The sequence below is a fragment of the Atractosteus spatula genome, chromosome 2 (assembly GCF_055471065.1).
Source record: "Atractosteus spatula isolate fAtrSpa1 chromosome 2, fAtrSpa1.hap1, whole genome shotgun sequence".
In the NCBI taxonomy this organism is placed as follows: domain Eukaryota; kingdom Metazoa; phylum Chordata; class Actinopteri; order Semionotiformes; family Lepisosteidae; genus Atractosteus; species Atractosteus spatula.
In genome coordinates, this window is record NC_142707.1 from 60,781,538 (window position 1) to 60,806,969 (window position 25,432).

At 41.3% G+C, this 25,432-nt stretch overlaps 1 protein-coding gene across 1 annotated transcript; it reads left to right on the forward strand.

Moving 5' to 3' along the window:
* Positions 1 to 236: 236 nt before the first annotated feature.
* Positions 237 to 25,182, forward strand: mtmr9 (myotubularin related protein 9). Its single transcript, XM_088906276.1, has 11 exons — positions 237 to 370; positions 3,497 to 3,747; positions 5,959 to 6,067; positions 7,375 to 7,500; positions 7,743 to 7,916; positions 9,115 to 9,332; positions 9,959 to 10,120; positions 11,118 to 11,259; positions 11,625 to 11,845; positions 14,285 to 14,436; positions 20,778 to 25,182. The coding sequence occupies exons 2-11, from the start codon at positions 3,566 to 3,568 to the stop codon at positions 20,939 to 20,941; spliced, it is 1,650 nt and encodes a 549-aa protein (XP_088762402.1). The 5' UTR covers positions 237 to 370; positions 3,497 to 3,565; the 3' UTR covers positions 20,942 to 25,182.
* Positions 25,183 to 25,432: the final 250 nt, after the last annotated feature.

Consider the following 25,432-nt stretch of genomic DNA (forward strand, 5'->3'; position numbering starts at 1 on the left):
AGGTGAAAACATAGACCGTGGCATTAATGAAATATGCGGATTAAAGAGGGATATTCTTCAAGAAACACTGAGAATCCTGTTTAATGTTTTATTTCAAAGCAAATATTTATTCTGAAACAAAACGCAGTTTTTCCATTACATTCAATGAAAGAAAACCACCGGAACTTCATTGCATCTGACAACGCACCGCGTCTGCAGAACCGGAAGGATAGGCGGAGCCGAGCTGGATAATATCCGGTCCACCAGCTGTGTGCTGCTGTTAGAGACGGACAGTGTTGGGTCCTGTTTACACCAGTGTGTTTAAGGGCTTCGGGGAATTGGATGCGGCATTTTCGTACTAGAAGGGAGCAAGACAAACGAGGAGTAACAGGTAATATTTAGCAGGAGTGGGACAGCAGTGGTGTTCGTGCTATGTAGTAGGGCTTTCGGCATTTTTTCTATTAAACGTTCAGTCTTAAAAGGTTCTTTAATTTTGTTTTCTTGTAGAGGAATCGACCTCATATGGTTATTTCTTGTTTTTCCCAATGCGTTCAGTGCGTTGTTTTCCTGTGCATGACTAGGGGAAACATTCAATCTGGGAAGCCTAAAACTACGATGGGTGTAGGATGTACTCAGAGTTAATTCTGTGCTGGTAATGTAAGAATTCAAACATATCTAGGGTGGGCCTGTCGTAATAATTAAGAGTCGGTCATTCAAGGATAAGGTGCCTTACATAACCGGAATGAATAAACATTGATTTATATATTGGTGACACTGAAGTTTATTGGAAAATGTGCTTCAAGGGGTGCGATTTTAAATGGAAAAAAAAATCTAGCTAGATGTATATACACGTTTCTCCCCATGTATGTCACATCTTTATTGAGTATTCAGATTGAAATGGACTGAAAATTGTCATGGGTCGCGCAGCAAATGTCTATGTGCTATATGAGATATTACACTGATGTCAGTATTCAGCTACAGGGTTTTATTACATCTGATTCATTCAGCTCGCCATGCGTTATACCTATTGTGAATGATACCCTTTCTCGATTTATTGAGACCCAATTCGTTTTATCAAGTGCTCAATGAGTTTTTAGTTAAATAACGATTCAGGATTGCATACACCTGTATGTCTGAGGCTGTACGATCTGGGACGAACTTGAATGTTCAGCATGAGAGCCCAAGAAGGCTTACATGCGAAGAGAGCCTGTTCTGATCGGCCTATCCTGCTCGTATGGTTTGTAGTAGCTAATTGAGCCTAGGATCTCGTCCAGACGTTTCTCTCACGACACTAACAACTTAGACTTTATCTGTAAACATGAATGTTTTGTACTCTGTTAATTGGAAGAGAAGGGAATTTCTGTATGGGCAGTTAAATGAATGAAATCTCTCCTGTTCAAAATATTTAACTTGAAGAAAGTCGTGATGCTATTGTTCGTATTCTGAGTATTATAAATACAAAGTAACGGAAGCCGTTCTGATCATTGAACCAAGGCCCTCAAAACATTTCTTGAAAGAAACCACGCTATCATCTTTTGCTGTGGGACTCCAATAATTCCATCACCCCAGTTTTTCAAGGCCACGTTACTGTGGTGTTTGTGTACAGTATATGGTGGGACTAGCTGAAAGCAGAGAGATACAGGGGTGTAATAGAAGTACTGTACATTTGAAAAATGTATAATATAATTTTATTTGTAGATAAGGTACATCTATAACAAGCTTTAAACTTTGCAATCTAAACGTGTTTAACAAAACTCACGCTACTGTATTAGAAAAAAGAAGCTTAAGTCATGTTTAGATATGCAGAGTGTAGTTATTAAAGGAAATGTGTGGGCTGATTTCTTAAAACCAATACCCCAGTATGAGACCAGACCATGTTTTGCTGTCAGAGGTGTTTTCCTTTGGAAGAGATTTTAAACCAAAGTTTTGGCTGCTTGGTCTTTTACACTCTCTGGCACCAGTGGTGTTAACCTCAGCTTCTGAGTACTCTTTGTACAGTCAGGCCCGCCTCGTTTCCCCTCAGTTCGGTTGCTAAAGCTGTTTCTCACTTCTCCACTGGGGCTGCTCATGTCGAATGCTTTTCCCTTGTCACCCTAGTGAGCGAAGCAATGCGGCGGTGGGTGACCCGTGTCTCCTGTATCTGAAGTCCTGTGGGATTCTTCGAGATGGGGAAAATTAAACATAAATGTTAAAAACAATGTTAAAAACATTGTAAAGTCCTGTCTAGTGTTTCTAGGCTGATTTCCATTTTGCTCATTTTGGGGGGAAAAAAGGGTAATAAGAAAATTATTTTGTCTGCAAAAAGAGAAATGTTCATGAATGTCTAAAACTTGCAAGTTTTAAAGCAATGATAACTGTCTTTACTTTTCAGTCTCACTTCTTTTAGCATTAAATAACTGAAGCTAAGATTCTGTGCAGGTGTTCCTGATATGTTTAATGGTGAATTGTATGCTGGTGATTCTTTGCTGAACTTGAAATGCCATTTCTATAACTTGGGAAGTGAGATGAAGGTTTTTCGGTGGTCAGCCATCTTCTGCTTTTCAGTTCTGTTGCAGCAGTGAGACAGTAAGTGACACTAAATTGTCTGACATCATAGTACAGTATGACACTTAGTTTAATTGTTGGCTGCAAGTAGTGTTGTAGCTCCCTGTATGTTGCAATGGGTAGGAGGGTCCTGAGTGTTTTAAGATCCTGTTTTTCAGTTCTTTTTTCTGTGTCAGAAATCATGTATGTTTTTTGACTCCAGTCTCTCTTACTAACTCTTCGTCCTCATCGCACATCTTTGCATCTGTCTGTTCATTTTCTCACAGCCTTGTCCAATACAGGGTCACGGGCGAGCCGGAGCCTATCCCAGGCAGCAGCAGGTGCAAAGAAGGATGCACCCTGGTCGGGACACCAGTCCATCGCAGGGCACACACAGACACAAGCACGCACACGCAGTCTTTCCCAGAAGGAAATTCACCTACCAGTATTTCTTTGGGCTGTGGGAGGGAACCAGAGCACCCGGAGGAAACCCGTGGGAATGTGGGAAGAACGGACAGTAGATAACACTGAAAAAATAGAACCCAGGGCCTTACTGCTGCAAGACGGCATTGCTGACCACTGTGCCGCCTGCATCCCTTTACATTTCAAGAGAAAAAACTTCAACATAAACTTATAAGATCACTTTATTAGCCATGACAAATTTCTTATACAAGAAATTGTATCTTTCGCATACCCCAGCTTGCTGTCCATGAGACACCCAGACAGGGGGAGAGAAGCTTGGGGTCAGATCACAGGGTCAGCCATTTACACGGCACCCCTGGAGCAGTTGGGGTGAAGGGCCCCGCTCAGGGGCCTAACGGAGTAGGATTCCTCTGCCGGCCGTGGGATACGAACCGGCAACTTTCCAGCCACAGGTGCAGATCCTTTAGCCACAGAGCCACCGCACTGCCCCTAAACCTACAGTATAAAGGTGTCTGTCCATGCTGTCTTGTCACTGTGCCTTAAAATTCTTTTTTCCATGTTGTTTGAACAGTCTTGTCAAAGACTTCATGCAAGCAGAACCTTGCATACATTTCTGAGCGCCGTCTTCCACCCCTGGACAATGGAGTTTGTGGAGCTCATCAAGACCCCCCGGGTGGACAATGTGGTCCTGCACCGTCCCTTCATGCCCAAGGTGGAGGGCACGCTCTGTCTCACTGGGCACCACCTCATCCTCTCCTCCCGGCAGGACAACACCGAGGAGCTCTGGCTGCTGCACTCCAACATCGACTCCATTGAAAAGCGGTTAGTTCGGCCTGCGGCGCTCTCCGAGTCTGTTTCTCCGTCGCTGGGGCGCTGGCCTAAACAGCCCTGGTCCCAGATATCTTCCCTTCAGGCAAACCCAGTCAGGCCTGCGACTGGTCACACAAAGGTTTTGGCTGCAAGCGCGTCAGTGATATCGGTGACTTCTGGTTATGGAGAAGAGAATTTAGCCGTGCTAAAACTAAAATTGCAGAAAAGAATACGGAATGTGATTTAAGAAAAGGGATTTTTTTAAAAATACCCATAATACAAAAATTAATCATCCTATAGTTATGTCCTCCTTTCAGTTGCCATATAACAACAGTTCTCAAGCTTGCATGGCAGTAGCTGGATTATTGGGAAACTTGTTTTCTTGTAAAAGTTTCTTTTGCTGTCCTCTTCTGGAAGGGATGTTCATGTTTTTATGAGAACACCTAGTATCTTTGTATTTTTATTCATTTAAAGTCAAAAGAGTGTATTTTGAGCAATTCTTAGTTCAAATGTGTGTATTTTGGGCTGCAGAAATATGAATACAAGTGGTGTTGGAGGAAATACGCAGCACATGACTGCTCGTCGAACATGGAAAGATTTCAGTCTGTCATGTCCACATACTCATTACATAGTTTTGTTCGATAGCCTTTGCTAATGTAACAGGACTCAGTGGTCCTGCGCATGTTACAGAAGTGGTGTTATCTCCTCGAAACCTGGTTAGTATTGAATTCTTCTGTGAAAGAAGACCCTGTCTTTTGGTGTGGCGGGGTTCCTCCCTGTCTAGGGAGTGGTTCTGTGTATGCTCCAGGTCCCTGGGCAGCCGTGATCGAATCCCTGCACAGGCAGAGCAGAGGTGCACCCTCGCACTACTTTCACCAGATGTGTATTGGAACAATCTGGGTCTGTGTTTCAGCTGTCCAGAACTGTACTGTATGCTTTATGTTAGCCCATGTGCAACGTGTTTCTTTACCAGTAGTTATTTGGGATTTTTTGCTATCTTAATGGAGGCGCACACAATCAACACATCAGTCCACCTCAGGCTACCAGCATACACCTGCTATTCAGTTGATGCTTTTTAACCTAGCCGACATGTCTGAATTAATCATCTTCTGAATAGATTTGGCTTAAAACATGACTTGAGTATTAAAGGCACTCCCTTGAGTTGAGTGTAGAGGAAATTCGAGCCCAAGCTGTCACTAGATGACTTGGGACATGTGGTCACTTACCTGATTACACAGTTAGCTGAGTGCTGTCGCGGGTAGAATGGGATTGATCTGGGTTCTCTCGGTCTTCAGTGGCACAGTGGCTCCTGATGTCTCTCAAGCGCTTACTAGCATGTGGTGGTGATGGTACCTCTTGTCCAGTCAGTGCTGAACCACAGCTACAGGACTGTGTTGCCTGTGACGTGTTAAAAGATGAGTCACTCTAAAGTGGATGGGTCAATGGAGTCCACCCACATTCTTCGCGTGTGCAGTCTGTTGGTTTGTTGCTGTGAGGAGGGATGTCAGTTGTGCAAGTTTCACCATCTGTGATTTTCACTAGTCCTTTACATTTCTCTTGCTGTCAATGCAGCATGCCTGTACACCCTGAACACTGATTAATACTTTTATTTGTGTATTGTTTATATAGGATTGTTTAGTTTTTTAGAATTTAGTATAAACAGAGAGGACCTGACTTACCAAAGCTGTCAATTTGAGGACCTTAGTATTTGGACAATGAATGCTCATTGTTTTGTGAGGTATCACAGCTGAAGAGATTGATTTTCAGAAAGCTGCACAAGGCTTTGTCTGCATATACCCTTATACTGTAGTTGTAATTGATGCATTAGGTCACAAGAAATTAAAATGAACGGAGCTTATCAATACTCGGTAATTCTAATCAGGCTGTTAAATAATTCTGCATTTCCGAAGGTTTTTTCTCAAATAGTTCTGTAGTTTTTGTGCATTTTCTAAAGTATGATAATTTGGGAAACTTAAAACGGGTGAAACTTCTGTATAGCAGGAGTCCAGTTTGCATCCTGTCTAAAGTGGTTCTAAACCCTAGATACTGTAGATTGTTGAAGATGGGAAATTGTTGTACACAGCTCTGCTAAGGTTTTGATACTGAGACAGAATTCAAGTTTTGTTTTTCACCTTCATAATCTCTTCCCTGCATTGACATATGACCTGGTTCACATTTTTTTAATGTAAGTTGGGTATTAATATGTTATTTTTAATGTTGCAGGTTTGTGGGTTCATTAGGCACAATCATTGTAAAATGTAAAGACTTGCGGATTATACAGCTCGATATCCCTGGTATGGAGGAGTGCTTAAACATCGCCAGTTCTATTGAAGTAAGGCAAAATATTTATATTTTTGTTTTTTAAATATTAAGGATTTTCATAGCAACCAGTGAAAACCCTTTTGTTATTTTGCTTAACCAGGATACCAGATGATCCACTGGGAGCTTGAAAATGTTTTTAAATTTCACATCTTGTATTAATGATGGTATAAGTGTGTATTGCAGTCCTAATTCTCGTATTCCTTCCTGTGGATTTCCTGTATCCTCTGATGTTTTAATAACAAATGTATTCATCAAATCTGTTCTCACAACCTGACTTTCACATCCTTTATTTTTTAGTTTTTGTGTTAAGCTTATCAAAGCATCTATAATGATAAATGAAGTGTCTGGTAAATATTGTGCAAATTTCAGAATACGACCAATGTGTTTTAAATGGTTTCCATTACATGCATTGAAATTGCTTTGATCAGAATGCTTCATTACGGTCTGGTTTGAACTTTTAATTCCATCTCTATTTTAAAGAGTGAGGTGGTATGCCCTATTGGGTGGTTGTGTGCATGCCACAATCACTGGGACAGGAGGTGTCGGTCTGGAGTGGGATCGAACAGGTGCAGGGAGGAATGTGTGCAGTACAGTATATTGCCCTAAAACAGCATCACTAGAGCTCGCTGTAATCTTACTGCTCCGGGCACTGATACCCTGGAGGAAAAGGGCAGGACTGACAGACCCTGGGGAAACCCAGGAGCCCACTTTCCCCCCCGTTAAAGGGGAGTAGTGATTGTGGGGGTGTTATCAGAATTATAGACCATGTAGTGTACATGAGATAGACTTGTGTGATGTGTCATCTGCCAAAAGGTAAAAATGTAGCTTGCAAATGTAGGTGCTGGTTGCCTTGGTTTTAATATTTTAATATTTAAATGCTTATTTGATAGTGGGGATTTTAGGTGCAATATTGGCAGATTCTGACTAAAATATCAATACAAATAATAAGAAAATGAGAACTCAAGATGGGCAAGATGTCCTCCTCTCATTTGCAACCTATCTAGCACATTTGGTTGCTATTAGTTTGATATGAGAATCTCATCCTTCTCCAAGCCAGGGTATGGGCTTCAACAGCATGGAAGGGTAGCTTGTTCTGCCCTTTGAATGAAAAATTTCCTGTTCTCAGTTTTAAATGTAGGAACATCAAAATTGTTACCCTCTTACATTTATTTTCATCTTTGCAATTTCCTTTTTCCTTTTCTTTAAGAGAAGCTTTAAGAGGCTTCATTTTGTGAAAACAGAAGTGATACGGAATCAATGTGTTAGTAGCCATTGTTTCTGCATGCTTACAGATGGGTTTATTTGTGTATTACCCAGACCCTGTCCACTCTGGATTCGGTCTCGCTGATGTACCCTTTCTTCTACCGGCCCATGTTTGAAGTGATTGAGGATGGGTGGAACACTTTCAGTCCTGAGCAAGCCTTTAAGCAGATCGAATCTTTGGTAGGTTTCTGTCCTTTATCTATTTAAAAAAAAAAATCAGCAGGACAGTCTATTTAATCAACCAAAATGTTTAAGTTTTACTTTTTGAATTTTTAAACTCCTCTCCAACTATTCGATGTTTGGTGGACTAATAAAGTGACAGTATTTTAGTTGAGAAGTTTGTGGGGGATTCTCCTGTCCTGCTCTCAATAAGAGCTGGGGGAAAGGTGGTAAAGGCTGATTTTTTGTTGTTATTCCCTCAGACAGAAGAGTGGCGGCTGAGTACAGTGAACAAGGACTTCACGGTCTGTCCCTCCTACCCTCCCCTGGTCACTGTGCCCAAGTCTATCGATGACGAGACACTGCGAAAAGTTGCCACCTTCAGGCATGCAGGACGCTTCCCTGTGCTCAGTTATTACCATAAGAAGAATGGCATGGTGAGGACTGCTGGCTTTGTGTTTGTTCAAGTATTGAAGATGGACTTGTCTCGTCCAGAGTGTAGTCCCATCTTGCACCTGTGCTTCCAGGCAAAGCTCTGGATTCCTGCAGCCCTGGCAAGGAATAAGCTACTTCTGATAATTGTGAAATGGACTTAATAACGGCATTTTAATAGATCACAATTCTATATTGAAATAATGGATGTTATGGAATGGGCATGTTTGGAAACATTTAAGCGAATTACGATGAATGTGCAGATTTTGTGCGGGAGCCACCTCCAGCTTCACACTCAATTGCACTGAAAAAACAAAGTTAGAGACCAGTTAGAGACCAGTTGATCCTGTTCTTAGTAGGGTACAAAAGTAGGGTTCTTAGTAGGGTATACATCAAGGAGGTCTGAGATATATGAAAGAGCCAAATTGTTCAGACCCTCATAAATCACTTTATATTGAATACATGACTTTAAGGAAAATTTAGAGATTTGAGAGTAGGGATGATATGCCATCAAGGTCTAATGTGAGTTAGAAGCCTAGCTGCAGAGATGTGGATGTATTGCAGTTTCTCTAAAGAGAGTTTTAGGGAGTCCGTAGAGCAAAAAGTTACAGAAAGCCCTTAATTTTATAAGTGCATGAATCAGGTACTCACTATTGGACATTGACAGAAATTAGCTAATATAGGCAATATTTCTAAGATGGGGAAAAAATCAAAAATCTTAATCAAGTTTTTTCACATGGAGTTCAGAAGACGGGAAAGGATCGAAATATGACTCCCAAATTCCGGAATAGGACTGACACCTGAATGGAGAAGCCGACCACCATTACTGTGAAGCTCTCCAGCTTTTACAGCTGTCTTGCCCACCGATAATATTTCTGTTTTGTCACTTTTGTCTTCAATGAGAAGTGATGGAGGCAATGAATCGGAGGGGGAAGAGGTCTTAACATAGATCCGAGTATCATCTGCATGGCAGTGAAGCCGAAGACCATGTATTTGTATGATCTGACAAATCATTTGCTACCATGAAAGCCTGTGATTGATGTGCAACCACACGTTCTAAAACCTTCATTAGAAATGGTAAATAAGGAATGGGTCTGTGGCGGTCTGCATCTTACCCATAGGATCACCCCAGTTAGTCTGCTGCTTTCGGTTCAGTGCAGTTGCCCCACAGAGACCAGGTTCAAAGTGTCCTGTTTCTCTCAGGTGATGATGCGGGCTGGGCAGCCCCTGACGGGCACCAACGGGCGGCGCTGCAAGGAGGACGAGAAGCTGATCAATGCCACTCTGCGTGCTGGCAAGCGTGGCTACATCATCGACACCCGCACCATCAACGTGGCACAGCAGGCCAAAGCCAGGGGGGGCGGGTTTGAGCAGGAGGCACATTACCCACAGTGGAGGAGAATCCATAAGGCTATCGAGAGGTAAATTCTCAGACTTCTGGATGGGGGGAAAATGGAAAATGATTTGTTCCCCGCTTGTTCTTCCACAACGGAGAGCTTTCTGTAGTATTGAGATTTGTTGTTTTTTTCTCTCTAACTGGTGTTTGCATTTCTGTGCTTGACTGTTGAGATGTCAAGGATACAATCTTCCTGCACATATCTAGTAGCTACAAACCTATTTGTAACCTCTGAGAAGTTAAGAATAGAATGTTTTTGAATCAATTCCAGTGTACAATTTCTTAGCACCTACTGTAAGTAGTACTGTAAACCTACTTGTCTGTGGCTGGGGCGTGTGTGGTTCTGGTCAATAAACATTGTAGGATGCCATGAAAAAGTAAATGCCCTATGTAGTGTCACTACATGCAAGTGTTGTTTTCCAGTTTAAAAACTGGCCTGTCTCTCCAGGTGTGGTTGACACTTTCTTGCAGGTTTAACAGAAGGTTGTGGGTTTGTGTGCTGGGAGGGGCACTGCTCTATCTCCACACGAGATACCCAGCTTGGTAAATGTGTACAGACTTGTCGCTTTGGATAATGGCCTCTAATAATCGTTGGCTTAATATTTGGTGAATACATCTTTGTGGTTCTCTGTTTCCTTTTCACCCTTTCAGGTCTAATATTCTGCAGGAGAGCCTGATCAAGCTGGTGGAAGCTTGCAATGATCAGTCCCACAACATGGACCGCTGGCTCAGCAAGCTGGAGGCTTCCAATTGGCTGACGCACGTCAAGGAGATCCTCACCACCGCCTGCCTTGCCGCGCAGTGCATTGACAGGCAAGACTCTCGACAGCGACCAGTCTGTTCGCCGTTGCCTACACATGTTATCAGTCAGGTCCCGGGTGACCACAAAAATGATAGCTCATCTCCGAGTAGAATAGATGCCTTTGTGAACTCGAAGGGCAACAGCCCAGGGGGATGTAATCAGCAACATTCAGCTGGAGAGTATTAAGTATCAGACTGGGTGGCAACATCAGAGCAGAACGAAACCTGTGGCTCTTCTGTATAGGACAGACAAGCTTCTACAGCATGTCTTATGTGAAAATGCGTTGATTTTTTTTGAGCTTTTAATTCCTTATAAACTTGTCTCCTAATGCTAGCTTGACCTGCACTGGTGGATACCGTATGTATTTGCCTCTATCTTATAATTGCTAAACACAAGGTTTATGTGATAAAACTGGAAAACAGAAGTTAAACTAAACTGTTTCAGCTCTACCCACTTCATAGCCAGCCCTGTATAATCATAGACAAATGAAAAACAAAGATTTTATTTTCTTAGCATTCGGGACTGATTGCTTTTAAGTTTTGTAGCAAGTTTACCGTCACTCAACCAGACTGACCCGTTCCATTAAGTTAGCTGTCATTGACTAGTAGCAAACGGCTTACTTAAATTCTTATTTGAAGGCTTCAGTTAATACTTGTCCTTACTCTCACTTTTCCGCTTTTCTCAATTTCACTATCATTATTGCTCAACCTCCTCTGGGCTCACAGATTCCCCACCTTTACCCCTCACAGGGCTTTTTTGTGACTGGAATCCTTTTGCCCAGTGGGGTTTGTGCTTCCTCTGGACATCTCTCTCGCATACTATAAAAGAGCTGGGTAGTCTCACCTGGGATCACAGATCTCTCTCTTGCTGTCTGCCCCTTTTTTAGAAATTGAATATTTTTGACTGGGTGATGTAGAGGTGCTTGAGGGTGTCTCCACTGGCTGCGAGATCTGGGCATGAAAAGACCGTGGCAGTACACTTGTAAGAGGATGTGGTTGTGTCTCTCAGGGAAGGGGCCTCGGTGCTGGTCCACGGCACAGAAGGGACGGACTCCACGCTGCAGGTGACCTCTCTCGCTCAGATCATCCTTGACCCTGGCTGCAGGACCATCCGGGGCTTCGGGTCTCTCGTCGAGAGGGAGTGGCTGCAGGTCAGATCACAAAACAGAACTGAAACAAATACGCTGTTTACAAGAAGAGGTTCATTGCTGTAATATAGCTCTTGTCATCAGAAAGGATTCCACAACGCTCTCCGTATAGGAGAGGAGGCATTTTATCCACCGCAGTAGCAGATCTGTGTTCTGTGTTCTAGTGTGTCAATATAAAACACATCCCTGTCAGATTGACCTCTCAAACTTTTATTGCTCCAGTGCAAAAATGTTCTTCATAGTTTCAGCTTTCATTTTGAAACCAGGTGAAATGAAAATAGCACTGTTGTTTCATTCAGTCACACACAGGTCGTGTGCAGCTGAAACTTTCATGGTGACTTCCAGAAAATTGTTTTCTTTGCCCCAAGGCTGGTCACCCGTTCCAGCAGCGCTGTGCCCAGTCGGCCTACTCAAACAGCAAGCTACGCTGGGAGGCTCCCGTCTTCCTGCTCTTCCTCGACTGTGTGTGGCAGATCCTGCGCCAGTTCCCCTGCTCCTTTCAGTTCAACGAGCATTTCCTGGTCCTGCTCTTCGAGCACGCCTATGCCTCCCAGTTTGGTACCTTCCTGGGCAACAACGCCCATGAGCGGTCAGTCCTACCCAGCGCCTCTGCCTCGCACTTCTGCAGTTCACAGGGAATGTTTGTGTTAGTGGCTCTAATCCCTGGTCCTGGGGCATCATTGTCTCCTCTGGTTGTTACTCCTTTTAAGTTATGAATCGCAGGAAAATTGATTTCAGTTTTTAGGTGTTTCATTTTTATTTTTTGCTCTTGAAGGGATATGCAGTTGCTATCGATTTTGTGCAAATTTCTGATCTCTCCAAATTCAAGTGATAATTGTGAGTTTTTGATACAATGTTATTCCCCACCAGTGTCTGTTAATCATAAATTTATTACCCATTAAAAGCTTTTCAGTGAGAGGTAAAGAAGGAAACTGAGCTGCCCTGCTGACTAAGAGGCCAGTTAGAATTAAACAAACAGATACAGTAGTGTTTCGGGACCGGTGTTGATAGATGCTGTTGTAGGACATAGAATAACAGTTTTCTGCCAGATAAAATAGACACAGAAATGATGCCTAATAATATATTGAATGAAGATTGAGTCTAGCCTACTCTTTCGATAGCAAATATTGTTTATCTTTATCACCTGTATCTTCAACTACAAACTTTTCGAATGTAAAAAAAACATTCCATAGTCTTATTAACACCATATGAGACATTTCTGGTGTTTTTTTTGTTTTCTCTTGTCTATAGTCACATAAACAAATGGTAATAGTCGTGCTTAATTCTCTGTGTGTATACGGTGGATATAAAAGGTCTACACACCCTGATTGAAATTGCAGGTTTTTGTGATGTAAAGCCAGAAATCGAGATAAACCATGTCAGACATTTTTCCATCTTTAATGTGACCGTGCAACCAACAAAATTCAAGAGAAAAACAAATAGATAATTATTAGGAAAAATAATTGAAATTAAAAAACCTACAACACCCTGGTTGCATAAGTGTGTACACCCCACCCCAACTAATACTTTGTGGAAGCACCTTTTGCATTTATTGCAGCGTACGTCTTTGTGAATAAGTCTCTATCAACTTTGCACACCTGGACTTTGCAATTTTGTCCCACTCTTCCTTGCAAAGTTCAAGCTCCTTCAAATTGCCAGGGGATCTCCTGTGCACAGCCCTCTGAGTCTGGGCTCTGACTGGGCCATTCCAAGACTTTGATCTTCCTTTTCTGAAGCCAGTCCTTGGTTGATGTGGATGTGTGCTTTGGGTCGTTATGTTGGAAGGTGAAATTCCTCTTCATCTTCAGCTTGGAATGGCCCAGTCAGAGCCCAGACTTGGAGATCCCCAGGCAATTTGAAGGAGCTTGAACTTCTTTGCAAGGAAGAGTGGGATAAAATTGCAAAGTCCAGGTGTGCAGAGTTGATAGAGACTTCTTCACAAAGACTTACTGTTGTAACAAATGCAAAACGTGCTTCCACAAAGTATTTGTTGGGGGTGGGGGTGTTGTAGGTTTTTTAATTTCAGTTATTTTTCCTAATAAATATCTATTTGTTTTTCTCTTGAATTTTGTTGGTTGCAAGGTCACATTAAAGATGGGGAAAAATGTCTGAAATTATTTGTCTTGATTTCTGGCTTTACATCGCAAAAACCTGCAATTTCAGTAAGGGTGTGTAGATTTTTTATATCCACTGTATTTGTGTAAAGTTTGAGAATTTAGCAGTCTCAATGCTGAGAAGGCAAAATCGATAATCGGGCTGGACAAAAACCTGTAATTAGACAGAAAGACCTCGGGCATCGGGCACGGTAACACGCCGCACGGAAGAATGTGAATCATAGTAAGACAGGGCTGGTCTCCAAAATAGGAATCTCTTCATTCAGTTAGCAGGCTGATGCCTATTTTCAGTAAACCTCTACAGTTGCCATTCACTCAGTTATGTGGTTAGCTGGAGTGTTACAGCATGCTCCTGCAAGCACTTCCAGCCTGAACTCGCTGATAGTGCTTTCCAGGTCAGTCAGTTCATATACCACTTCACATGCTGTGAATAGTGGTGGGATCAGTTCTTCTAGCTGGGCGGGTCAGTGCTCCAGTGGACTGGTTTGAACGTTCTGTATTGAAAGGATCTTATGGTGTCACTGAGATCAGCTTGTCTCGGAAAACCTTGCATCTTGTTTCAGTCATGGAATTCTTATCTCATCCTCACAGTCTGTTTGTTTAGTGTGCTCTTAAAGGGTTATAATTGTAGCATGCTGTCCTGTCAAAAAGCAATCGCCTTTCCTGGTACTGTGGTTATAAAGTCCCAGAGGTTTTTCAAGGTCTTTTAAGTCCTCAGTGGTTGAAACACCCCTGGCTTTGCCCAGTTAAAAAGACTTATTCTTGCGCTGGGGTAATGAAGATCGTGGATGGAATTGCAGCACTCTGGGGTGAAATTTCAGTTGCTTGAAATCTCCTCCGTTACAGATGAGCTCCATGTATCCTTGGTGACTGTAGAGCAAGGCTGTGCTCTGACTGCTGTGTTCTGTGCGCAGGCTGAAACTGAAGCTGCCCCAGAAGACGGTGTCGCTGTGGTCCTGGGTGAACCGTCCCCAGGAGATGGAGCACTTCCTCAATCCTCTGTACGAGGCCAACAGCCTGGTCATCTGGCCCTCTGTCGCTCCACAGAGCCTGCTGCTCTGGGAGGGTAAGAGCCCTGTCACTTCACTGCCTGCCTGTCTTCTCTGGCCTCCTCAGTGTCCTCGGTATGCGCACTGGTACTTACCATGAGCACTGTAAAGGAGACTAAAAACGGAATTCAAAGCCGTTTTTAAAAAACAGTCAAACAGAAATTATGATTTGCAAATGAGATAAATAACATAAAGGCTGCCCCATGAAACTGATGGTTCCCTATCATACAGGGCCGGGACCTGGTGCGGTTCTCGCAGAAGTATATTTATATTTCTGTATATAAAGTATATAATATTTCAGCTGTGGTACCACTGACTTTGTGGTTGCACTGTGTGTTCAGTGGTGGTGTTCAGTTTAATACAGGTGGGCTCTGGATCTAGCAGCTCCTGTGCTTGTTGATGCCTTGGATATACATGGATGTAAAATGTACCTTTTAAGACATGGCTGCAGCAGTTACAAAGCTTTCTTTCCCTTACAGGAAAGCACTTTCCTTTTGTTCGTTATTTGCTTGTTCCAGCAGAGGGCAGCACTGTATAGCTGAGCAAAAATGTGCATACCAAAAACTACCACTCTACCGATTGTACAATAGTTAGAGACCAGTGCAGGAGAGAAAAATTACATATCTAGTTTTCTTTTCCAAGAGTGTGCACTGTTGCTATAACTATACCACCCAATGCATCAATTGACTTGGTGATGCATCCCACAGGGCCTTGTTCTTGCTTCCCCTTTGCCATGGCTTTTTTAACTGTGAGGGATGTCCTTATGTTTAATAATAATAATAATAATAATAATTGCTTACACTTTATAATGCTTTTCTGGACACTCCACTCAAAGCATTTTACAGGTAATGGGGACTCCCCTCCACCACCACCAATCCACCTGGATGATGCAACGGCAGCCATAGTGCGCCAGTACACTCACCACACACCTGCTATCAGTTTGGAGTAGAGCAGAGTAAAGAAGCCAATTCATAGAAGGGGGTTATTAGGAGGCCATGATTGGTAAAGGCCAATGGGAAATTTGGCCAGGATGCCGGGGTTACACTCCTACTCTTTTCGAGAAATGCCCTGGGATTTTTAATGACCACATAGAGTCAGGACCTTGGTTTTTACGGCTAATTCGAAGGACGGCGCCTGTTTACAGTATAGTGCCCCCGTCACTATACTGGGGCATTAGGGCCCACATGGACCACAGGGTGAGCACCTCCTGCTGGCCCCACTAACACCTCTTTAAGCAGCAACCTTATTTTTTCCCAGGAGGTCTCCCTTTCAGGTACTGACCAGGCTCACGCCTGCTTAGCTTCAGTGGGGCTGCCAGTTGTGAGTTGCAGAGTGATATGGCTGCTGGCCCCATTTATGTTCACTCATGTGGTTTGCTGTATATTTTTAAACTTAAACCCACCTGCCAGTCACAAATTACAGACACATTGCCTTTGAAAAGAAGGAAGAGGCCTCTGACAAACCAGCCCCAAATCAACAACTAGTTACTCGATTTGTCACCAGTGGGTGGGCTGAGGATTTGATTTGGTCCGGGCCTTGTGCCCTCAAGAGAAAAGAGTTGGATTTGGGTTTTTTTAAACAAATTATATTGTCTTTGTGTAATAAATGAAGTTTGTTCTTTCTGTAGCAGGTCTTCTACAATTCTTAAATACTCTAAAACTTCATTTTTTTACATGGTTTGAGAATTGAGTGCTTTGTCCTTAATGGTCTCCGGTCATGCCTGTCCTGTTCTCTTACTCTGCACCCTGAGCTGATGGGTCTGAGCTCAGCACGATGATGCTCGACCCAACCTGTTTTGGTCGGTCTTCTCTGGGTACACATTCTGGAGAGGCTCTGGGTACACATTCTGGAGAGGCTCTGTTCGAGTTTGGCCGGTAGAACCAGGAAATATTTCCGTCCAGCCCTTTGACTAAAGGTTACAGGGAAGCTGTTTGATTCAAGATCTGCGTTCTTGTGGAATGCTCCCTGTCATGCGTCAGGCACACCATGACTCAGCTGGTTTTGCTGTACTTCTTTAAGACTACGATAAGCTTACAAAGAAACAAGCATTTCAACCATTGTCAATGCTTGTAGCTCTGAAGGAAATGAGGTTTAACTTTTAGTTTATGCTTGTTGACTGCAAAATTAGCTGCATTATTCCGTTAAATCCAAATGAGTACCTTGATTTAATATGGTAATTCTAGTATATGGTATTCTTGAAACCTGAGATAGGGTAGTGTATCCTAAAGTTCAAGTGGAGGTACCTTTTTAGGTGTCTTGTTCCTTTTGAAATATTACTTAGCACACTAGTTTAGTGCAGTACATCACTGAGGCCCTACGGAGGCCACACACATTATGTGGTAAAATCTGTTTAGCTTTAATTCATCAGAAAATTTGGGTCTTATTAAATTTTCAGTGATTTGTTTTCTGTCTGTAAAATTTTCTGTCAATTTTTCCACTACTAGTTTTATTACATAATATGGACAATGAATGTCTGAGTTTGATAAGCATTCTAAGTTTAAGATGGAATGAAAGATGTTTAGACAACCAAGACAGTAGTGTAGAACAAACATTAGATAACATTAGGTAGATTCATCTTTTTTCTCAACTCCCTTTTAACATTGATATTTAATATTTATTTCATTATATTTGCATAAACAGAGATCCACCTGTTTTTACATGTTATAAGATAAGTAATTCATAGGAATGCTACTTTGAATTGAAAGCAGTCTGGTTTTACAAGGAAACTACAGCAGTAGTGTAGTCAGAGTGGTCATCACTTGATTATTCTATGAAAAACACATTGGATTGTTTAGCTAAATATAGCCTTTCTTATGCATGACTGTATCTTATGCGTGACTATCGATGTGTATGGTGTCTTTTTTTAATGCAATATCACATAGTGGTAGTTAAGACTTCCAAACATGTCAGCACCTAATGTAATGATGGCATCACTCCAGCCACCCCTGCCTGATAAAAACATGTTTGAACTGGCAAACCTTCCCTGCTGTTGAACTTGACACTTCAGATTTCTTTCGAGTTTGTTGATTTGCTCAAGGGCTGCACCCTTGGCACCCCTTATTGCATCAGTGCAGATCATACAGTAAGAATTAGCTTGTCAGCTCTACCCTGTTCTACTACAAAAGCAAAAAAGTGGCTCTTAGAGTGATTTCCCTCTGCTGTAACTTACGAAAAAGTCTTTCAATCTGTCATACTGGCACAAACCTCTATATGCAGTCAAAAGTTTACAGGCAGTGGACAAATACATGGAAGCACCAATGTAAAGCCATTTAACAGACTTTGTGCTAAAATGCATATTGGCCACACGTAGCCAAATGCTCTTTCGGCCTCTGGAATTCTGCAGGAGGGATGTGGCACCATTCTTCCGCGAGAAAGTTAGTTCACTAGCCCCTGGTTGATGGAGATGGAGATCCATCTCGGGTATCTTTTCAGGACATCCAGTTTATGTTCGATTGGCTTCATCAAACCACTGGGTGACCACACATGCCCTGTGGATGGGTGTATTGGCATCATCAGTGCGCCCAAAGGCCTGCAAAATGCACTCCACTACTCCACCAGACAAATTGACAATTCACTGTTGGAACCAAGCTGTAGAGTTTTTGAAGGTTTGTGCCACACGTGTGTTCATCTGTTTGTTGAGAACATATTGCCACAGGAATTATGTTATTTCCCTACTGCTGGGTAGTCCATTGTCTAAGAGTTTTGTACTACAGAATTCACAAACGTGCACTGCACCCTAACAGCGGTTTCCATTTTGAGTTTGTGGATGAAATTTGCAGTTGACCAAATTGCAGTTGCTGTCCTGCTTTGCCTTGTGTTTTGAATTAATGCACGGATACCTGCTATTGCCCTTAACTGTTTTTTTTTGCCTTAGACTTCCATGGTGACATCACCACCAACATCAGCAGTTAAGCTGTCTTCGTCTTTTAATAGGATATATCCCAAATTCTGTCTAGCAGTGTTCACCCTGCAAAAATATACGGGAATATATATTTTGTGCTCATTCCTCACAATTGTTTGGCAAGCAAGCCTAGTCAGTATATAGATGCTTCACATTTGTGTGACTTAACTCTCGAGGACAGCAATGCTGTAGTTTGCCTCTCAGAAAGGTACTTTGTGTGAAGTGTCAAGCCATCTGTATCTGACACAAGCAAGCAGTGAGCCGGTGTAAATAAATCCTGTTTTGTTGGCTCACTGGTACAGATAGCTTATTGAAATCTTTAGTATTTTGATTTTTTTCTCTTTTAGAAAATCAAAAGTGCCTATTTTTTCAGGTCATATACTAAGAAGCGTTAAAATCACAACAAATGCTGTTGCTTCTAATACTTGTTGCTTTTCAATGTTTCTTGATGTATTAAATGGGAAGATTGGTAGTGAAGGGAACGTAGAAGAGAAAGATGGACGCAAAAATGATAAAAATACAGAAAATGTGGTCATGATGTTAGACAGGAAATTCATTGATTGTAGAAAATGCATTTACCCAGTTCAAAAGGCTAACGATCTTTAGTTTACAAAATTGCTGATTTGCAGTAAGGTTAGAGATTATGCATGACCGCATAGTGGTGCACGCCCTGGGGAATATACTGTATTTGGAGAGTATACAGTATACATGTCAGCAATGCCCCCCTTACCCCCATCATGAATATCTGAGCCAGTAGTTGACAGTAAGCCAGAAAAGCACATCCCAGGCATTTAGCCACTGACATCAGTGATTATGGGCGTTTCGGATGAAATATCAGCAATACCAGGTGATTGAGAGAAATATCCAGTGGCCTCTTCGTGTTTATAATTAAAGGTAGGAGTATGCATTGCTGTGTTTTAAAAGGCTATGTAGCTTTTTAAGTTCTGGATTCTGATATGTTTGTCCTAAGATGATGTATGTTAAACTGATGATGAATAAAAGTGGTAACATATTTGCAGAAGAGAGGCTCACAAGCAATTATGGAAAGGAAAGGCACATTGGCTGCAGTTTCAAACGTTAATGCATTTCTTTAATAGTCTCCCTTCTTGTCTGATAATTGCAGTGAAATATTGACATGCAGTGTTGCCAGGACTTAAAAGAAATTTTGCTGGTTCAGTAGAGTTCGAAGCTATAGCATGCTAGTGTTTCTGGTAGCCATGGAGACTGTTCCTTTACCGATATGAAAAGGCATTCATAAGGCTCTGTGGATCAATAGCGAGATAGTTTATAAAATAAAAACATGTTGTTAAAGACTTTCTTGTCCATCTTAATGGGCTCAATTTATTAATACATTTTGAACTTATTTTGTTAATCCTTAAAATTAAGAGTTGCAATAGAAAAATTCTTAAGGGTGTATTGCCATTACAGTGGCAGGAATTAACCCCTGCTAATTATCAATAGCACGTGATAAGCATACTTTTGTCGTATGTTTAAACTAACCTATCATGTTAATCCTATGCTACAGCGTATGAGACATCTATATCTGGTGATTTTATGTAGTTTCCTAGTTGTGCGATAGCTCATCTCGCCTTACGCTGCTTGTGGAAAGTATTGCAACACCAGTTTGGTTGGACAGTCTCTTCAGTCGGGAATTATCCGCAGGACACATTCACGTGCTTCAGTTTCTATAGAGGGATGGGAATGTACACCAGGTTCTTTCATCAGCATAACTTCATGCCTACATACCAACATGCATGACCTCACACAATCTGTCCTTGCACAGCAGAATGCAGGGCATTATGCCATATGTTTACACCTACAGTAAGCTATAAGTTGTGTGGACATCGCCTTCTGGGAAATCCACCCTTTCCTACTAGTTATCCAGAGTGCATTACAACCCAGGTTGTCATTTGTAGTTGTGTGCAAGTACTTCCTGGGTCAGCCATGGGTTGACTTGGGTATACAGCAAGTGAACTCCATGTGTGAGTTAGCCAGTGGAGGAAAATAGAGCCAGTTTCTGTGCATAGGAGGTAGAAATAGCCTCTTTGTATATGTAATACAAATAACTCCTGCAAACAGTTTCAAAAACATTCAGAGTTAATGACAGGGAAAGTCAGGCATTTCATTCAGTATTGAATGAGGCTGTTATGTTGCTGCCTACTATGCTATTTTCAGTTTGTATTCTTTATTTTTAACTTGAAAACATCGGTAATTATTTTAATGTTTTTTGCAATTATGATGAAATAAATAAGACTTGACTGATTGGCTACAGCACTTGTGTTCCACGGGAAGAACATGTAGCTTTGAAAGCTCACCATATTCGTCCCAGTGATCTGGAATCACGTAGGGAAGATTGTACAAGTTCACAGTGACATCTGGCTAAAGGTTAAACACCTGCTGTTTTTTAAAAGCTTTTTTGAATGTAATGAATTATAGAGTAGCTCTGTTTTCCTACAGGAGTGTTCCTGCGCTGGAACCGATCCTCCAAGTGCCTGGATGAAGCATACGAAGAGATGGTGCACATTATCGAATACAACAAGGAGCTGCAAAGCAAGGTCAATGCCCTGCGCAGACAGCTGGCTGAGCTGGAGACGGAAGATGGGTTGCTAGAGACACCCTAGCTGAGTGTCAAAAGACTCCCTCCCAGAGATTTCCTTTCAATACAGGCGTCCCCTTCTCTCGTAGGTATTGCACATACACTCTCAGACACACAAAATACGCGCAGCACACGTGAGTGCACTCAGTGCATTTGCATTTGCACCTGCCTTCCTCTACGTGTGTGCAGAGCGCAAAAATACCCTTGCTAACCGACGCCTCAAGCTGATGAACACACCCATGCTTAATGTAGTGTGCAAATCTATTAAAATAACCCACCTTGGTATAGATCGGTAGCTGTAGTTTATATGCCTAAGAATCTAGATCTAGATAAAATGTTACAACAAGCATATTCTCTTTTCTTAATTTCTTAAAATAAACTCAGAATTGGAATCAGTGGGCGGTGAAAGAACTGCCATAAATGTGGCATTTCTTCACAAATGAATAAGACTTTGTAGGTTAGGTGGGGCCTGCGTTATTCTTGAGGTCATCATGAATCAGCAGAAGTCCTACACCGAGTCAGACGTTCCTTCTGAGATGGAAATTATAGCACAGAAGGTCAAATTCTGAGAGCATGAGTTATTCATTTCTGAAGTAAATGAATATTTTTTGTGCAGTGCTTAAAAATTTAAATCTTGAGACGTCCTAATAAATTTGCACACTCCTGGACATTTTCATATAGGAGACTTTCCATATGTGGTCACACTAAGAATCCCACCTTTCACACAAACACTACAGTGAGAGATGGGGCTGATGCTGCCCGAGATTGAGAATTGCCGTTCTGGCTTGCAAGTCTAGAATTTATTTACTTGAATTCTGGCAGCAAATGGTCAGTTTTGCCTTTTAATTACGGATAAAAACTAAAATACCCTTTATATAAAAAGGATAATTGGTTAAATTGTTAATTTAATTTCTATATTGCTGGGAACCTAGGACTGAAATGTTGAATGTGCTTAACATAATTTTAATGAATTTTGAGGAGAACTGGATCTTCATTTTTTTTTTAAGGCACTGCTTCTCATTCTTTGAGCCCGTTTCTGTCAAGTTAGGCCGAATTGCCTATTTTGGTCATAAGCAGTCGCCTCTGTTTTGCAAACTTTATAAATAATCAATGATTCACATTTTGACTAGCCTGTACTTGCTGAAACATTCATGTATAAGTAAGTATTGTAATATTCTACTTACTACACAATATTCTACTAATATTTGGAATTGCAATTCCCAAATACCACCCATGTGCATTGCTTCACAGAATTCTTGCAGTTTTCAGTTAATGATTTAAGTGGTTAATTCACTCATTTCCTCAAATCAAATTTCTTTAACAATTTGCTCATTTTGAAAGCAAATTCATTTCTAAGGTTCAATTTTGCAAAAAGGGAGTGTCTGTCTTTTTAGTACTTGCCACATTTTGGAAATTGTAGAAGCTTCTGTTCTCATTGGGATGGATTGGTACTTTCCTTTTGGGATTGATTGTTCAGCTATTCTGTACAGAGATCATGAATTTTAAAAGATCATTGCATTTTAATATCACCAACAACTCAATTATTTTTTTCATTAAGTGAATTGTTTACATTTTAAATGACCACAATAGCTGAAATTTTTATAGCTAAATGTTATTTTTATTTCATGGGGTAGTCTCCTTTTTCTTTATTTTCAAGAAGTTACGTTTACCAGAATTGTACTGAGTCTTAGGCATTTTGCAATTTTCTGCCTTTTTTTTGCAGAGGCACAATGTTATTGTGATCTTCTGCTGAACATTTAGACATTTTGTTAGTTACTTAATTCAGATGGATCCCTCAGTGTTTCACAGTATGAAAAGATTACTTTTAGCTTAATGTATAGAAAAGAGAAAATGGTGTTAATGAAGAGGAATGCTTGACATCACTTTGGTTTGACTGGTTAATGTGATGGATTGGTTACTGCAACTACAAGAAGTTCCTAAAGATTCTGACCAAGGTGAATTAAGTATTGCAAAATGACATTGATCGGCACTAGGCTGTATTATAGCCGCCAAAGTCATTATTGTAGCAAAATAATAGCTGCAGTGAATGTTTTGAGTAAGTTGTTGATGTTCATAACATACAAACTGTATTTTGTAACTTTTGCATATGTCTAAGATTTTTGAACAGCAGTGTGAATTTCAGGCATTCCGTTGTTGCGTTGTGGAAATTTCCACTGACAGATTTAAGGTTAATGTTTTGAAGTAAATGGTCAAAAGGTGGTGTGGTTCTTAACACTACTGCCTCACAGTTGTGTGGCCCTGAGTTCAGTGCCAGGCTGGTTAGCCTTCTGTTTGGAATTTGCATGTTCTTACTGTTTGCACATGGGTGTTCTCCAGATGTCCCAGTTTCTTCCCACAACCCAAAGGTTGTTTGTTGTTAATTTAGGTCTCAAAATGTGCCCCTATATTCTTGTGTGCATGTGTGTCTTGTCTCACAACCTGTTATGTATATAATAATGAACTCTTCACTGATCTGTGTAAACTAAGGGAACTAAGTTACTGATCCATTAAGCGGGTAACATGCTCAATTAAGATAAGTCTGGTTCTTGAGGACTTAACTGATTCAGATTTCTAAATAATTACGCAAAACGGGGGAGGAATTGTGGCACAGTGGTTAGAGTTGCTGCCTCACAGTGCAGGAGCTCTGGGTTCAATTCTGGACCTGGTGTGCTTTCTGTGTGGAGTTTGTGTTCTCCCCATGTTTGCCTGGGTTTTTTCTGGGTGCTCCGGTTTCCTCCCAGAGTCCAGGGACATACTGATTGGTTAATTGGCTTCTGGAAATATTGCCCAGGTGTGAGTGCGTGCTTGTCTGTTTGTTTGTGTCTGCCCCGTGATGGACTGGTGTCTTGTTCAGGATATACCCTGCCCTGTGCTCTGCTTCCCAGTGGCCCTGAATTGGATGCAGTGGTTACAAAATAAATGATTGGCTTAACAAAATGTCAGCAGTTCATAAGTTAATCCAGGTCTTTAGAAACTGGTGATTTCTTGGTTACCCACCCATAAAACCTGCTAGATGTGGTGCTTTCCAGGAGCAGGGATGGAGACTCCTATTCAAGGCATTAGTGGTCCATTTATGAGCTTAATGGTGTAGAAACCTGGACCAACCATTTTGTAACATCATTGGGATTAATGAAAACTACTGTATTGAATTTTGATTTACCTGTAATTTGTTTATGCTTGCAAAAAAAATCTGAAAATGTGTCCTTGGATTTTTTAAATTTACTTATAGTGGAATTTATATTTAGTAAAGTTTAGATGAGGATAAATTGCTTTAAAAATAGCTTATTGTTTTAATTGGTGTTTGACACCATCCACACTCATGGTTTCTACGTTTCTTTTAAGTGACATTTGTTCATCAGCTGTTTAGCCTCATGACGTAGTAGCGGGTTCGGGTTTTGAAATTGCAAGATTTGCAAAAATAGTCACTTGTCCGCTTATGGGTGCAAAAGGTCAACCATGTATGTTTGTCTAACCTTTTTTTTTGTAAAACTTGATGTTAAAAATTGCTCACTTTTTTTTTACTTTTTCTCATAGAAAATTGTCAGACAACCACTGTATGTTCCTCCTCCTGCGCTTTTAGAACTGTTTCAGTAACAGTGGTTTGCAGTCCAGAGTAAGACCGCATATCTTCAGACCTTAAGAATTATCCATCCTGAGAACAGGCCCGTTGAATATTAAGAACTTATTATTCATACTTGCAAGAAAAGCTGTCACACTGAGTTATCCATGGTCTCTAAGAGCTGAGCTGCAGAGGTATTTACTTTTCCAGTCTGTTTTTGGTATAGTTATTCTGGGACTGTATGCAAATACAGGACATTTTGTAACTGTGGCTTTTCAATGCATTATAGACAGTTTTGTTTAAAGGCACGTCAGAACACTACAAACTGGAAAGATCTAAATTCAGAATTGCACACAAAGTGAAACCTTTGTTGTCAGTTGAGTCTGAGGTAAGAGGTAGGCATTAAGTCTCTGAATGTTGGCAGCATGTCATTCCGTTCTCCATGTGTGTCAAAGGAACATTAGCACTAGACTATCACCGGTTTGGTTGAATCAGGATAAAAGCAGGCAAGCCAGTGGTGCTCATTTTGATCACATTTTCGGGTTCATTCATGTACAGAATTAAGTCTTAATTAATATTTTCTTAGGAAGGGAAGTTTTCTTTACATTATTTGAATGTTGGTATAATTACATGTAATGCATTGTTGTGTTTTGTGAGGTCTAAAATGTGTGGAATGTACTGTACAATAAAGGAACATGTATAAAGCATAACATTTGCATTTTTTTCCCCAAAGACCTACCCCCCCACCCCCACCTCCGTATGTCTTTAAAAAAACCTCACTTCGTTGTTGAGCACAAAAATGATAGTTGAAAAAGGAGGACAAACTTCAGTTCCTGCAAACAATTACCTTCATTCTGTGGTGTAAACGCCTTGAGACCATTCCTTTCCAGCAAACTTCTCTCTAACTCCCAATCTCGAGTGTCACTACCACGCAGCAAGCCTTCGGTTGAGCATAGA